This window comes from Antechinus flavipes, chromosome 1 (assembly GCF_016432865.1).
Source record: "Antechinus flavipes isolate AdamAnt ecotype Samford, QLD, Australia chromosome 1, AdamAnt_v2, whole genome shotgun sequence".
NCBI lineage: Eukaryota > Metazoa > Chordata > Mammalia > Dasyuromorphia > Dasyuridae > Antechinus > Antechinus flavipes.
The window spans coordinates 648,667,405-648,682,502 of record NC_067398.1 but is presented as its reverse complement, the minus strand read 5'-3'; the positions used below and the strand labels follow the sequence as shown (position 1 = coordinate 648,682,502).

General features: G+C 41.1%; 1 protein-coding gene across 4 annotated transcripts in view; it reads right to left on the bottom strand.

The window, feature by feature from the left end:
• TONSL (tonsoku like, DNA repair protein) overlaps positions 1-14,247 on the bottom strand; it is a 36,961-nt gene extending 22,714 nt beyond the window's left edge. The window contains exons 1-11 of one of the 4 annotated variants that reach the window (XR_007949483.1): positions 13,585-14,242; positions 11,428-11,523; positions 10,021-10,163; positions 9,043-9,226; positions 8,240-8,369; positions 6,793-6,964; positions 6,481-6,595; positions 5,674-5,819; positions 5,308-5,460; positions 1,610-1,735; positions 1,180-1,378 (exon numbers count right to left, since the gene is read on the bottom strand). Coding sequence is in view for 3 of the 4 variants with exons in the window: in XM_051971275.1 (XP_051827235.1) it covers positions 1,180-1,378; positions 1,610-1,735; positions 5,308-5,460; positions 5,674-5,819; positions 6,481-6,595; positions 6,793-6,964; positions 8,240-8,369; positions 9,043-9,226; positions 10,021-10,163; positions 11,428-11,523; positions 13,585-13,750 (1,630 nt within the window). In the remaining variant the exon portion in view is untranslated. Of the gene's footprint in view, positions 1-1,179; positions 1,379-1,609; positions 1,736-5,307; positions 5,461-5,673; positions 5,820-6,480; positions 6,596-6,792; positions 6,965-8,239; positions 8,370-9,042; positions 9,227-10,020; positions 10,164-11,427; positions 11,524-13,584 lie in introns of all 4 variants that reach the window. The other 3 variants (XM_051971275.1, XM_051971274.1, XM_051971273.1) reach the window with 3 other exon arrangements.
• Positions 14,248-15,098: the final 851 nt, after the last annotated feature.

The following is a 15,098-nucleotide window of genomic DNA, read 5'->3' as shown; positions in this document are numbered from 1 at the left end:
AGATCAGCATATAGTCTAACTAAGCAGGAGCACAGGAAGTATATAAATGTGCAATAGAATTTAAGATTGGAAAGACAAAATGGGACCAAATCATTTGAAGAAAATGGGAAGTCATAGAAGATTTATAGGAAAACAGGATAATTAAATTAGATGGCCTTTGAAGTTTCTCCCAGCTGCAGATCTCTAATTTTCTGATCCTACAACTGTAAGAAAAGTCACATGAAGCTGTACTGTTGGAAAACTGAATTAGCAGAGTGGAAGACTTGAAAAGGAAAATAATAGAAGCAAAGACATTGGATAAGAGGGCTTAGCAATTCCTAATAAGGGCTAAAGAAGATATGCACTTCTAAAGTCTACTGCCTTAATCTTAGTTGCTTACATGTTTTCTCCCCCATCAGAATGTAAGCTCCATGAGGACAGGGACTGTTTTTTTTCCCCTTTCTTTGTATTTCCAGTGCTTAGAAAATGCTTGACTGGCTAAATAAACTAGCTGAAAGGGGTGGGAATGAAAAGAAAGAGAAAAAAGCCAAAGATATTTCAGAAGTAGAGATCTGGCAATTAGTTGAATGGACAGAGCAAAAGAGATGACATCAGATATAACTGGAAATCTGAAGGAATATGAATAAGAAAATGTTAATCTCATTCAACAAATGAAGAAGTCAAGCAAGGAAACAAGATCTGGAGGAAAATTTACATTTTGTACATGTTGAAGTAGAAATTCAGGTCTCAATTTTGAGAAAAATCAAAGCTGGAACTTAAATATGATAGCTGAAAACCAGTCAGTGAATAAAGATTACCAAGGAAAAGCAGAGAGAAGAGAGCTAAAGGCAGAGAATGCTTTAAAAAAAAAAAAAAAAAAAGGAACTAGCCACTTGCTATCCCTTATCAGGAGGACAAAGTCATCTATATTTTTTGTTCCAAAAAGTGCCCAGATCAAAAGCCTATATCAATGGGCATTTAATCAAGAATAAGTAATAGGAATTAACCAACTGATGCACCATACACTCTCTGTATGCCTTACCTTGTACAAGATAGGTCTGAGTACAAGGGGAGGCAATACTCCCTACCTCGAGTTTTAAAGCTGTTAATGTTGAGAAGGCTGGAATTCTACAGCAGCCTGTGGCCACGGTTTCCCAAGGTTTTGTGACTGAATTCCTGGTCATTAGGGCATTTACTCACCACTTTCAGATAGTTCCATGTCACTGTCCTCCAAGGTCTCACTATTCTCCAGCTCCTCTTCCTCCTCTTCCTCACTGATATCCTTGGATGGGCTGCAGCCTTCTATACAGCTCAGTTCCTGCAGCTTGGAAGCAGTGTTGGGGGCTTCAAGGGGCTGGTATTTCAGCTGTATAGCATGGAGGTGCTGCAGGACCTGCCGCTGGGAAATGTAATAGGGATCAAAGATCATAACTAAACCTCTGAGGGAGAAAAATCCATGACAATTAGGGAGGTAGAGATTAGTAAAGGCAACATACTATAGGAAAGCATAAGGGAGGTGGAGGGGGGGGGAGAGAATCTTAAGGAAGGATCCTAAAAGTAAAATTGGAAAGTGTTGTCAGGAGAAAAAGTTCTGGGGAATCCAGGGAGGAGGACTGTAGACAGGTCTCACCTGTAGCCAAGGCTTCTTGGCCTCCTGTGAACATTGGAGAGCATTCTGGAAACATGGTTCCAGTTCCTCATAGGGCTTACCAGCCTCTTCCTTGGATAAGGCAATGTTCAACCAGGTCTTTGCCTCCTAGAAACATAGAAGGGAGGAAGAGAGATGGAGCCTCAGCAATCTCATTCCCAGGTATACTCACACTAATTCCAAGCACCTTACATCTTCCAATTATCTATTTTGAGGGAAGGCCTCTCCAAGATGTGATATTCCTAAAGCATAGATCTGAAAATGTCACTGGATAGCCTCTAGGACAATCATTTAATAAACATGTTAAGTGCCTACTATATGCCAGCCACTGTGCCAAGTATTAGGGATACAAAGGCAAAATATAGTCCCTATTCTCAAAGAACTCATTGTCTAATGAAAGAAAGAGAATGAAAACAAGATATATACATAGGATAAGTTGAAAAAAATTAACAGAGAAGGCACTAGAATTAAGAGGGACTAGGAAAAGCTTCTTGTAGAAGACAGGACTAGAAGGAAACCAGGAAAGCAAGGAGATAGAGGTTAAGGAGAGAATTCCAAGCCTGGGTGAAAACCAGAGACAATGCCTGGAGTTGGGAGATGGGAATGTTTTACTCAAGGAACAACTGGAAGCCAATGTTACTAGATCAAAGAGTACATTGGGGATCAGAGATGGGGAGAGGTAAAAAACTGAATAGGTAGTGAAGAGATTAGGTTATAAAGAACTTTGAATACCAACTAGAAGATTTTATATTTGATTCTGAAGGTAATAGGAAACCAATGGCATTTACTGAGTAGAGGGAGGGGATGACAGGCACTTTAGGAAGGTCACTTTGATGACTAAGTGGATTGGAATGAGGAGACTTGTGGCAATTTGCCCACAACAGACTACTAAAATGATCCATGTGAAGGTGATAAGAACCTTCACCATGGTGGTAGCAGTGTCAGAAGAAAAAAAGGAGCAGTGGTGTTCAACAGAAGTTGCAAAGGTGAAATCAAAAAGTTTTGACAACAAAATGGATATAAGGGATGAGAGAGAGATGAGTCATAGATGATACCTAGGTGTCAAGCTTAGGTGACTAGGACAATGCAGTATCCTCAAAAGTACTAAGGAAGTTAGGAAGAAGGAAGAATTTTTGGAAGGAAAAGTGAGTTCAGTTTTGAACATGCTGAGTTTAAGATCTCTACAGGACAACCTGTTCAAGGTGTTCAATAAGCAATCAGAGATGTGAGATTGCAGCAGGTCAACAAAGAGATTAGAGCTAAACAATGAAATATGAAAATTATCAACATAGGAGAAGATGTAACAAAAAAATCAGATTTTTTTCCTGAAATAATTTTATTTGTCATTTTTTTATAGCATAATAGCATTCCATCACAATCATAAACCACAACTTGTTCAACCATTCCCCAATTGATGGGCGTCTCTTCAGTTTCAATTTTTTGCCACCATAAAAACAATTGCTATAAATTATTTTTTTACTTGGAGTTCCTTTTTTTCTTTGATTTCTTTGGGATATAGTGATGTGATGCCTTCTGGGCTTAGTTCCAAATTGTCTTCCAGAATGGTTGAAGAAGTCACAAATATTTTTTGGTCACATCCTCTCCTATGTTGATAATTTTCAGATTTCATTGTCTAGCTCTAATCTCTTTGCTGACCTGCTGCAATATGAAATGATGCAGAGTAAAGTAAGCAGACCTAGGAGAATATTGTATACAATAAAAGGAATATTATAAGGATGATCAACTGTAAAAGCCTTCACTACTCTGATCAAAGAATGATCCACGAAAATGTCAAAGGACCCTTGGTGAAAAATGCTACCCACCTCTCCAAAGAGACAATTATATAGTATTTCCAAGATTATTGGGAGAAGCTATTTATTAATAACAAATTATTAATACTGGGTCCCAGAGTTTCTCTTTTACTTCCTCATTCAAAACCCAGTCTTTGCAGGTCAAGTTAGTCTCTGAAGGACAGTGCTGAACAATTCATTAACCCTTCAAGAACATTCTTCTCAATTTTGGGTGGGTTCCCCCCCAATTAAGAGAGCTTATTTCTGATTGTTTATTATTTTAATTGTAATTTTTTACATTTATATAACAAGTTTTTATTTATATACAATAACATATAACTTACTATAAATTAAAATACTTCTGATTAAAACGTAAAGAGAATCTAATCTAGGCAAATTTCTGGTCCTAAAAAGCATTAGACTGACCCTTGAAATCCACTACTATTGAACTTAACTGGTTTGGGCAGAGATGGATACCTTTGTCTAGAAAAAAGTCTCAAGAGACTGCTAGAGAATGAATCTCAAGATCAAGTCAAGTTCTCAGCAGGATGAGCCTGAAGACTTTTGGCCCACTTCCTCATAAATATGTCCTTCTTCACTGATAGTTCACCAATCAGGACTGACACCCACCTCTCAATTGTGCCCATTTTTCTAATCTTCTTCAGTAATCTACATATAATCTGTCTGGTTATTGAGAGAGTCCACTGACAATCAATTTATTATTTGCTAACCTAATTAATAAACTGGCAGATAACTAACCAGAATCCTGTCTTTTAAGCTTTTCACTCATGTCATTAATATCATTCTCCTTCACAGAATATATGTTCAAAGGAAATTGGTATATTTGCCATTTCCCATATATGACATTCCACCTCCCATTTCTATGCCTGTGGACAAACTCTCCCCAGCCTGGAATGTACTATATTTACCTTCACCTCTCAGAATACGTAGCTCTCTTCAAAGCTTAGCTCAAGATTTATCACCTACATAAAAGCACTTCTGATGTGCGATGTCTATCTCCCCAGCTGCTACTATCCCCCCAAATTACTTTATAATTACTATGTATGTACACATACATACATAGTTCAGTCATGTCTAACTCTTCGTGATTCTGTAAGGGGGCTTCTTGGCAAAGACACTGAAGTAAAGTTTCCCATTTCCTTCTACAATAGATTAAGCCAAGAGAGGTTAAGTGATCTCCCTGGGGCCACACAGCAAGTGAGTGTCTGAGACCATATTTGAAGTCAGGTCTTTCTGACTTCAGGTCAGACACTCTATCCACTGAGTCATCTATAGCAGCTCTTTATACACATCCACACACACACATAACATATGTGGTTTTCTAATCTTATTGTAGTTTTATGCTTTAATGCCAATATATAAGCTTGCATTTACATACCTATATGCATATGCATCTTATATACATACACATGTGTTCTCTCATTAGAATGCAAGCTTAATGAAGTCAGGGAAATTTGTGGTTTTCCCTTTATGCTCCTAATACTGAAATTATTGATAGATACAAGAAAACAAAAGACTCTGCTTCTACCCTGAAAATACTTTCTCGTATAATGAAAGAGACAAACTTATCAGAGTATTAGGTATACTATAAATATGAAGGCTGTGTTAATAAATATTTTTTGACTTGACTTGTTTGTGAGGACTTCTTGGTTGGGGTTAAGGGGACAGTGGGGAAGAAAGGGATATGACCTTGTTTAGAAAAAAAAATACACAAAAGAACATGTAGCCAAGTATAAGACCAATCACACATGGATCAAGTGTTGGAGAGATGAGACAATGGAATCAAATCAAAATCAGTAAAGGAAGGAGGTACCTTGGGGAAGGGAAGGAAAACAAAGACTCAAATCTGAAGAGACAGGAATGGTTTACCTCTAGTGGGTTGCCCCTCCGTAACCTCAGTTCTTCCTCATAGTGCTCCACAGCCTGACTATAGTTCTTCAGGTCCCCAAAGGTGGCAGCCAGTGAGACGTGAATGACAGCCAACTCCTGGTTTGGTATCTTCACAGATTTGGCAAACTGCAACTAAGTGGGAACAGCCACAACAAGGGAGGTTCTCTCTGATCCTTCATCTACAGCTTTCCAAATCTTTTCTGACTTTTCTTAGCCTTGGACTATTCTTCAACACAACTCTGTTCAATCTCCCACCTGCTACATCTTGGAAATCTTTTTAAAGAAAGTCCAGCCCCAAAAAAGAAATGTACCCTCACATCCAGCTAGCAAAGGGCACTACTATACCTGTTTCTGGTAGGCCTCAGCTGCTTTGGGGAAGTCTCCAGATTTGGAGAACAGGTCCCCAAGCTGCTCACAGATGCCCAGAGCTTCATGCAGGTCATTGCGCTCGGCTTCCTCCAGCCTTTGCTGCAGACTCACCACTTTTACCACTGCTCAGATATAGGGAGGAGAGGGAACCCAGAGAGGGAGAAATTATAATAAGGGCTCATATTTTTCAAAATTTTCTTATCTGATACTACAACAATCCTGTGAGCTACTTGCAAAAATATTATTGTTCTTATTTTACAGGAGGAAAAAAAAGCTGTCATTGATATAGTTCCTTAAGCATTTTTGTCACAACAACTCTATGAAATATAGGTTGTGGAATTATTATTGTCCCCATTTTGGAGACAAGTTAACTGATTTAGGAAAAAATGACCCAGCCAAATTCCTACAACTAGTCAATGGCAGAGTCAGGACCAAAACTAAAATTTCCAATCTCAAAGAGCTCATTCCATTACACAATACTGCCCCCTTAAGGAAGGGTGATACAGCAACAACATCCCTTTACACAGTGCTTTCACAATCCACTATCTTGAAGGTAGGCAAAGCAATTATCATGTTCATTTTATTAGAATCAGGGCTGGATTCCTAGTTCGATGCTCTTTCTACTACACGATAATACTTTTCTAGCAAGTTAGTGAGAGCTAGGATTAGGACCTTGATTTCCAAAATATTTTCTCTAATATAGCATATTACCAGGAAAGAAATCAGAAGGGGAAGAAAGGAGACCAGCCCAGTCCCCTGGAAGCAATCCAATTCAAGCCTCACCATACTTGAGGTTTCTGCAGATTGTGTGTCGCTGCTTGGGCTGCTGGGAGCCTAACCTATAGGCCTTCTTTAGGGCCCGCTTGGCAGCCACAAAATCCCCCAGGTCCTGGAGGATCTGAAGAATAAAGGAAAAAAATGTTTAAGTCCTTGACCTAGTCAGTATCTTTCCCTTCCCAAACTTCTGAGGTATTCCTAAGAGAGACCACGGGGACAGAGCAACTAACCTGTCCCTATGGTCTCAGAAAGACATAATACCCACAGACATTAGACCATGGACTGAAGCAGAATGGGATCTAAGACAATATTGATTACCTGGGCAACAACAACACAGCACTCGCTTTCCATGAACTTCCTCTTCATGATTCGGGCACATTCCCGTGCTCCCTCCAGGCAGCGCATGGCCTTTGAATGCTGCCCACCCCGCCAGTGAATAGTGCCCAGATTGTAGCGAGCCCGAAAAAGATCCTCATTTAGGTGATTCTGTCTACAATCAGAAAGACTCAAAGGTATTCAAAAAATCTTCCTGCTCTGTTCAATCCTCCACAGCTCAAATCAAAGAAGAAAGCTGCAGTATGGCCACACTCTATACTCCATAAAACTTGGACTACTCTGTTCCAATGCACCCTGGGCTTTCCTGCCTGTAGGACTCTGCTCATGCTGTTTCCCTTCCTACAAAAAAGAATTTCCTTTGTAAATTATGGACTTATAAAACACTGAACACAAACCCCTCAGGATACAAAGAATGGAAAATAAGGACTATATATGAAATGGTGAACTTCTATTATGTATAGTATTTTGAGGTTTTTTGTCTTTTTTTTAAGATTATAAGTTCCCCAGAGGCCGGAACTGTCATTTGCCTTTCTTTCTATTTTTAATGTACAGCACAATGCCAGAAACACAGCCAGCACTTAAGAAATGTTTATTGACTGACATGTATATTAGAGACAGTAATATAATAACAAAATTGCCCTGCTTACGTGTTCCCTTCATAACATCTTTCTACTTTTTGTTTTATTGATGTTTTTTTCCCATTTCACTTTTTTTTTTTTTGCCTCATTATCCATAAACTCCCCTCATCCCCTTGAATAGAAAACCATTCCTTCTAATAAATAAGTATATTCAAACAAAATTAATTCAGATATTGGCCATATCTGAAAACTTATATTTTCTTGTAATACAGCCATTAGTCCTCAAGTTCTTTACTCACTGAATTCCTATCTTTCCTTTAAAGCCCAGCTTAAATACTACCTTTTCTAGTAAGGTAACACTTGGCCATCAGTAACAATCTTCTCTCTTAGACCTCATATCACACTTTGTTCATGGAATACGACATTATATAGTTCTCAACATTTGTACTTTATTCTTCTAATTTAAAAATCTTACCTAAACACTGTCTTCCCCAATGCCTGGTACAATGCCCTGAATGTAACAAATAATGTTTCTTTTCAAGAAATAAGCTGCTTCACAAAAGGTGTTTTTTTTTCCTATTTGTGTGTGTGTGTGTGTGTATCCTGATTCTTCTTCAAGACAGAGCCTTGGTCTATCTTCATCAAACTGGAGCTCCTTTAGGGCAAGGACAGTCAGACCTGTTTCACTGATCTGCCTTCCTGGGGCAGGAAGTACAACTTTTTATTAAGAATCAACAAATCCCCTCCCAAAGGAATGATCCCCCAACTGTCCCAACCTGTTGGGATTCACTGTTAGTACTTAATTTATAAAGTTGGGCTGGCAGACAGGAACCTAGGGGTAAGAGGCTTACTCGGAAAGAAAGATGCTCTTCTTGATATAGTCACTACACAGGGCTGGCTGCTTCAGACTATCAAAGGTAAGGCCCAAGTTGAGGTAGAGACGGGTCCTCATCTCACTCAGTTCCTGCTGTGTCAGGACTCCTAAAAGAAATCCCCCAATTCAGACTTCAATGGCTCTGTCCATTCTCCTCCCAAAGTCCCCAATTTACCTGGCCCATTTTTCAAACATCCAGTAAGATCCTCACTCTCTTTCCTCAACACACTTTCACCATTGATCTCACTGGTATTATCCTTGCTCCCCCCAAAAAACCAAAACACAAAAAAAAGCAAGGCACTGGAAATTTTTTAAACTCCATTTGCATCTGATGGAAAGTAGGACTATGTTTCCTTTCTTAGAAGAAAGATTCCACAAATTTCTCCCATCAGACAAGGGACTCCTTGGATTCATTGACAGCAGAGGTCATATATATGTTTATTTTTTTAATCATAACGTACAAGAATTTTGTATAAAACTCTCATATCTCACTTGGAAAATGGAAATTTCTTCCTGATCCAAGTGGAGAAGGAAACAACTATCTTTCCAAAGCCCTGGAAAATAGATCATTCTGAGAATGCTGAGAAATCTCATCAAACTAAGGAGAGTGACATCACCCCTGGTTCAAAGATAGAAAACAGATCAAGATCCTAAAGCACTTCCTCTGCCTTCCATCTTAGAAAGCTGAATGATGGATAAACAGGTGTTCTTGTTATTTCAATCCCTACCTTGGAGCAGAAGGTAGCCCTCCCTCCCTTTGCTATTCTCAGGGAAACTCACCCTCTAACTTTTCCTCCACTATTGCCAAACTCTTCTCAAAGGCAGTCTGTGCCTGCAGGAGTGCATCAACTGATTGGCTGTGATCATAGCTGGCCAGATATGTTCGGCCAATGGTTGCCCAGGCCCTCTGCTGCTCAATGTAGCTGGACAAAGACTGTGCCAGCTCCAGATGACGATGCTGGTGCTAGAGATAAAGACAGACAATAAATTGTAAATTGTCACACACGTATACACAAAGAGCCACCAATCAGATTTACATCTCCCTAAATAAAAAATATTTAGCAATAAAAGGTGACAAATCCTTCAATTCCCACAATTTCCTTCCCACTTCTGGAAACCTTATTCAAGTCAACAAGTATTTATTTGCGTACTTTCTATGTGCAAGGGTCTATGAAGGAAAAGTTCAGCTTATTCTAGTAGCCTCAATGACTCTTAACAACAGAGTGAAGATTTTTTAAAAGGCCCTACATTAGTATCTCATTAATTATGTAATATGTGAGAAAGATAAAAAATAAAAGACCAAAAAAGGTTTCTTCATTGCCTACTACAGGGGAAGGTATGCTAGACCAAGGAGTCCCAATTTTAATAACTTACTATGTAAACTTGAGCAAGTTACATCCTTTCTCTAGGTCTCAAATTGGACTGAATGACTTAAGGCCCTTCTGATTCTAAATATATAGTACAGGCCGATCTAATGCTTTGCATGTATTAAAAAGCTAATCAGTGACTATTGACTAAGGCCTAACTCAGGTTACAGACAAGCTAATGATTTCCTCCTTGTGGGGAAAGGCACAGCCACTTCCCAAAAGCAAAATCATATGTCTCTCTGTCCTGTTCCAAGCACTCTCCAAGAGTAAGGAGTAGCTACTTATATGTCACTGAACTCTGTTAAGGAGAGTTGGGAGGCAGGGAAGGGAGGGAGACAAGGGATAGCTTCTTGCTTTCTATTAGTCTCTCACCAAAGGGCTCCCACCATACCTTCAGGGCAGATGTGTAATCCTCCAGCTCTGCCAGACGCTCACCAATCTTTCGATGGGCCACAGCACAACCCAACATATCCCCAGTGATTTCCAGAAGATGAAGTTCCTGTTGATGCTCAGCCAGTGCTTCCCTGTAACTGCCTGGATCAATCCAAGGAAAAAGGAGAGCCATTGTTAAGCTGGGGTGACAGAAAAGAGGTAAGATATTCACAAAGGGGCTACTGTTTATAGTCAAGGGTAATGGCCTATCCATTTGACCTTATGATATTCAGGAAGCAGGGCTGCATCTCACATGGGTTCCTTTCTCCTTAGGTCTGGCCATCACCTTCTCTAATCCCCCCACCCCTACCTCCAGAAGGTTAAATACACAACAGGGAGAATTGTTGCCTAATTATAGCACTTTCATAGTCATAATCGACCTTTTAGGGTATAGACCAAATATTAACCGACAAAAACTCCTGATTGGTCTATTCTACCAAGTTCTTCCCTAACATTATTTTTATCTAGGGGCTCCACCAATGATCCTTATTCTCTTACTTTAAATCTGCTCACTGAGCAAAATGTCCATTTCCTCTTGTTCCTTATTCCCTGTCTTTGCTTTCTTCTATATCACAGTTTATCATCTCATTGCCACCTCCTCCAGGAAGCACTAGATCAAGTCACCAACCCAATACCTGGCTCTTTCTCATTCAATGCACCATTATGACTATTGTATGAAATAGCTACTTATTCTGTTTGTGGCCTGATTCTCTAACTTAGACCACTGAATCTCTAAAGATAGGGCTATCATCCTCAAGGAATACCCCAAGTTTATGGGATAACTCTCTCATTAGACCCATACCTCTATGAGGTTAGGCTATGTCTCCTAGCCATTCATGGAATCAATCTTTTCTTCCTTTTCTAACAATTAGACCCATCCAACAATGACACATGTACCTTCATGAAGTAGTGAGTTCCCTGTCACTGAAGGTATTCAAACAGGAGCTGAATATCTACTGTCTAGGCAATTGTAAAGGGAATTATTGCCTAAGCAAAAGTTGCCTTGAATCACCTCCAAGACCCTTTCCTACACTGTGATTCTACCCACCACTGTGTACTGGTCTCTAAGTCCAGTACTAAGAGTTAACTAAGAAAGTCAACACTGATTCCCTGATTCTCAACCTATACCAAAATTGCCAGCTTGAAACTCCAAGGAGTCTCAAGGAAAGGCCAGAGTTAAAAAATATGTCTATTTTCCCTCATACACCCAGGATGTCTGTAGAAGGAACTTAGATACACCACAACTGAAGAGAGGTTATCCAGTTCTGCCTCTCCACTTGGTAGAAAGGGAAAGTCTAAGAATCCAAAATATAATGCTCCACCCCCTTGCTTACAGTTGATGACTTCTGTCTAAAGCAATACTTACCATGGCTAGCCAAAATCTCCCCCAACTGATTGCAGAGCACAGCCTCCTCCTTCAGCTGTCCATTCTTCTGGGCCTTAGTCTTGGCCTTCTTTAATTCTGGGGGAAAGTATTGAAAGCCTCAAAGGATACCCTATCTGGAGCTAGGTGGCTCTGTGGAGAGAGCACTGGGTTGAATCAAGAAGACCTAAGTTAAAATTCAGTCTCAGACAGTTAATAGTCATGTGACTCTGGGCAAGTCATGTTTGTCTCAGTTTGATCACTTGTAAAACAGAGAAAATAACAGCACTTCCATCCCAGGTTTATTGTGAGGATAAAACGAGAGTATTTGTAAAGTATTTTGTAAACTTTAAAGCACTATATAAATGCTAGCTATTATTATTACAGAAGAAAGTAAAGTAGCCCTGAAAAGCCGCTGCTCCTGTTCAGAGTTAGGAGATAGGAGGCCTTCACTGTTTAGGAGGGAAGACTGGTGATAGAGTGGAAGAGGTTGAGTTGACCATTCCCCATTCAGATCTTACACAGTGTTTTGTACTTCAGTCTAATGAATTTAAAACCTAAAATGCTTTATAATTATTTGTTTGTATGTCATTCCCCTAATAGATTGTGAGGTCTACATAGGCCAGGGCCACATCTTACTTAAACTTTGTTCCTCTTGGCACAATGCTCTGCATATGGTAGGGTGTTAAAATGAAAAACCATGTGCCATGCTCTCCTTTTGTCCCCAGAGTTTTGCTCATACTGGAAAGACCTTCTATCACCTCTTTACTTCTAATTCCAATCACCTCAAATGTCACTTCTTCCAAGAAGCCTTCCTAATACACTGGATCAGTAATGAAATTCTCTCTTGGAACCCACACAACAGCTTAATAAATGGAAAAAATAACAAAACAACTGAAAGTGAATGCTATGAAAACAAATAAACAAGTTTGGTACAAAGAAGATATGAGAAGGCATCTTCCCTCTTTCTGTATGGAGGTAGAGAGCTATTAGTAAGAAAACTTTTTTGATGTAATTAGTTTTCCTTAACTGTTGTTTTTCTCTCTTATTCTTTGCTCCAAGAGATTCCTCTATAAGAGGGGGATGGTGAAAAGATCGAGAAATAAAAACAAGATACAATGATTAAAAATAATAAGTAGCATTTATGTATTTCAAGATTTGCAAAGTATCACATGCTTATTTTCTCATTTTATAATCATAAGAACCCTTTTAATTAGGTAAAAAACAAGTACTGTTATCCCCATTTTACAACTGGGGAAACGGGCTCAGAAGTAGCATCTTGTCAATGGTCACACAACATTACAGGAGGAATTAAAACCAGTTCTGGAAGCACTATGTACATTGCATAACACTCATGCACTACTTTGTATTTGTATTGTATTTTTCATGCTATATTATGTATTGCATTGACAGGGCTGGTGTCTTATCCTAATAAATGGAGGGAGAAGTCTGTGTTTGAAGGAGCCCCGACACAGGAGATCTGTGTGGAGAAGCCAGAGGGGATGGTCTAAGGAGGCCGACCGAGGTCTCCCCGCAAGTCAGGATGGTGATAGTCTGTGAGGGCCATTAGGAGCCATAAGAGGTATGTTGGAGACTCTGAGGGAACATGGGGAATGAGGTTCTGCTGGAAGGACATGGTCGAGGAGGTGAGCATCATAGGGAAGGTGTCAGGGGATACCCCGTCCACAGCATGACGGGGAGCGGGAGGGGGGGCGGGGAGGACAGGACGGGGAAGGGCACGAGGGGAAAGATGAGAAGAAACAGAAGATCTAAGTGGATACGGGATACGGAGGGAGTAGATCACAAGGGGAATGGGATACATGAACGAGAAAGTGGGAGGTTAGTAGGCAGGATAAGGTCAAAAGAAACACAGGAGAAATGAGTGGAGGGGAGGGGATCGAAAGGGAGCTAGAAGTGAGTGGGGTGGAGCAAGGAGGAAGTGAGTGGGGGAGGGGCAAGAGGGTCGGGAGTGACGGGGAACTCGGAGGAAGGGAGGAGGGGAACGGGAAGGAAAATCTGAAGTGGCCTAGAGTGGGAAGAGGTGGGAAGGGGAAGAGGGGGTCAGAGGAGAAAGATCCGAGGGGCAGAAGAATGACCGGAACGAGAAGATGATGTCTCGAAGGCCCCCGCCCCCACCCTTGCCCACTCCCATTCACTCACGGCGAATCTCTCGTTCCTCGCTCATGTCCCAATCTCTCGGAGAGCCCGTCCAAGGCGCTGCATCGGCGGTGGCAGCGGCAACATAGCACCTTAGCTTCCGCCCTACCAGTAGCTTCCCGCGCTCAGGTAGCGGCCACGCCTCCGTGCGCGCGCGCAGCTTCACCATTGGTTCGCAGCCCCCCACCCCCTCATAGCGAGATTCTAAGTGGAGTCTGACCGGCGAGGCGACTCCCACATACTGAGCCTGTCAGCTCCAAGCTCCGCCTCCCAGTCCCAAAGTCCCGCAGAAGGCGGCCCCAAGACATTCTGGGAATGGCAATCGGCCCCGGGTGAATCGCAAGGCGTACCGGGAACCATCTGAAACCCGTGAAAAAAATCACAGTGCATTCTGGGGATTGTAGTCCGAATTGGGAGAATCTGAAGTCACGGTAGAAATTTTATTCAAAGCAGGGAGAAATAAAGTGCACTGAATGTTGTAGAGTGCCGCTGCTCAACTATCGGGAAATCCAATCCGTTTTCTAGGAAAATAATTCTGAGCCCCAGCTCAAATAGGCCAGCTCTTAGTCTCGTGGGAGTCGTGAGAGGAGGGCGTACTCCTCAGAATAGAAAGGGAAGCGGTTCAGAGAGGGCTCGACAAGGAGCCGGCTCCCCAGACTTGGGAGTTAGGAGCATGCAGCTCTCCCCCGATTGGCCGAGGTGGAGGACCGTAGGTGTGTAACGCTCCATGTCATGTCAGACTTGTTTGATGGGTTTCGTTTTGCTGTTTTTGTCTAATATTCTTGGTTATAATTTAGGGCTTTAGGGTTGTGGAATAAAACCAAAAGTGACATAAAAACAAAAGATACAAATATTTTTATTAAAAGAATCTGGGCTCCTGACCCCTAAAACAGGTAAGTGGCACAGCATTTAGAGGGGGCCTCAATTCAGGAAGACAATGTTCAGCTCCAGCCTCAGACACCTACTAGCTATGTGACCCTGAGCAAGTCATTGAAGGATTGCCCGTGCCTCAGTTTCCTCACATGAAAATAACACTATCCACCTCTCAAGAGTTTTTGTGAGGCTCAAATGAGTTAATAATTGTAAAACACTTAGCATAGTGCCTGGCAAATAGTGTCACTGTTCAATCCTGTAAGGCTCTTTGTGACCTCATTTGAGGTTTTCTTGGCAGAGATACTGGAATGGTTTGTTATTTCTTTCTCCAGCTCATTTTACAAATGAGGAAACTGGGGCAAATGGGGTTAAGTGACTCGCCTAAGATCACACAGTGTCTTCCAGAATCCAGGCCTGGCACTCTATTCAGTGTAACCACCTAGCTGCCTTCTGGCACATAGTAGGTGCATGATAAATGTTAGCTATTGTTCTTATTATCAAAGCGGCCCATGGTCTAAAAGAATCCTAGACTTGGAATTCAAATCTTCAGATTCCTACTAGCTATGGGATCCTGGGCAAGTCATTGAACTTTTTTCTGCCTAAGTTTCCCCAGCTATAAAATGGCTATAACAGCATCTACCTCA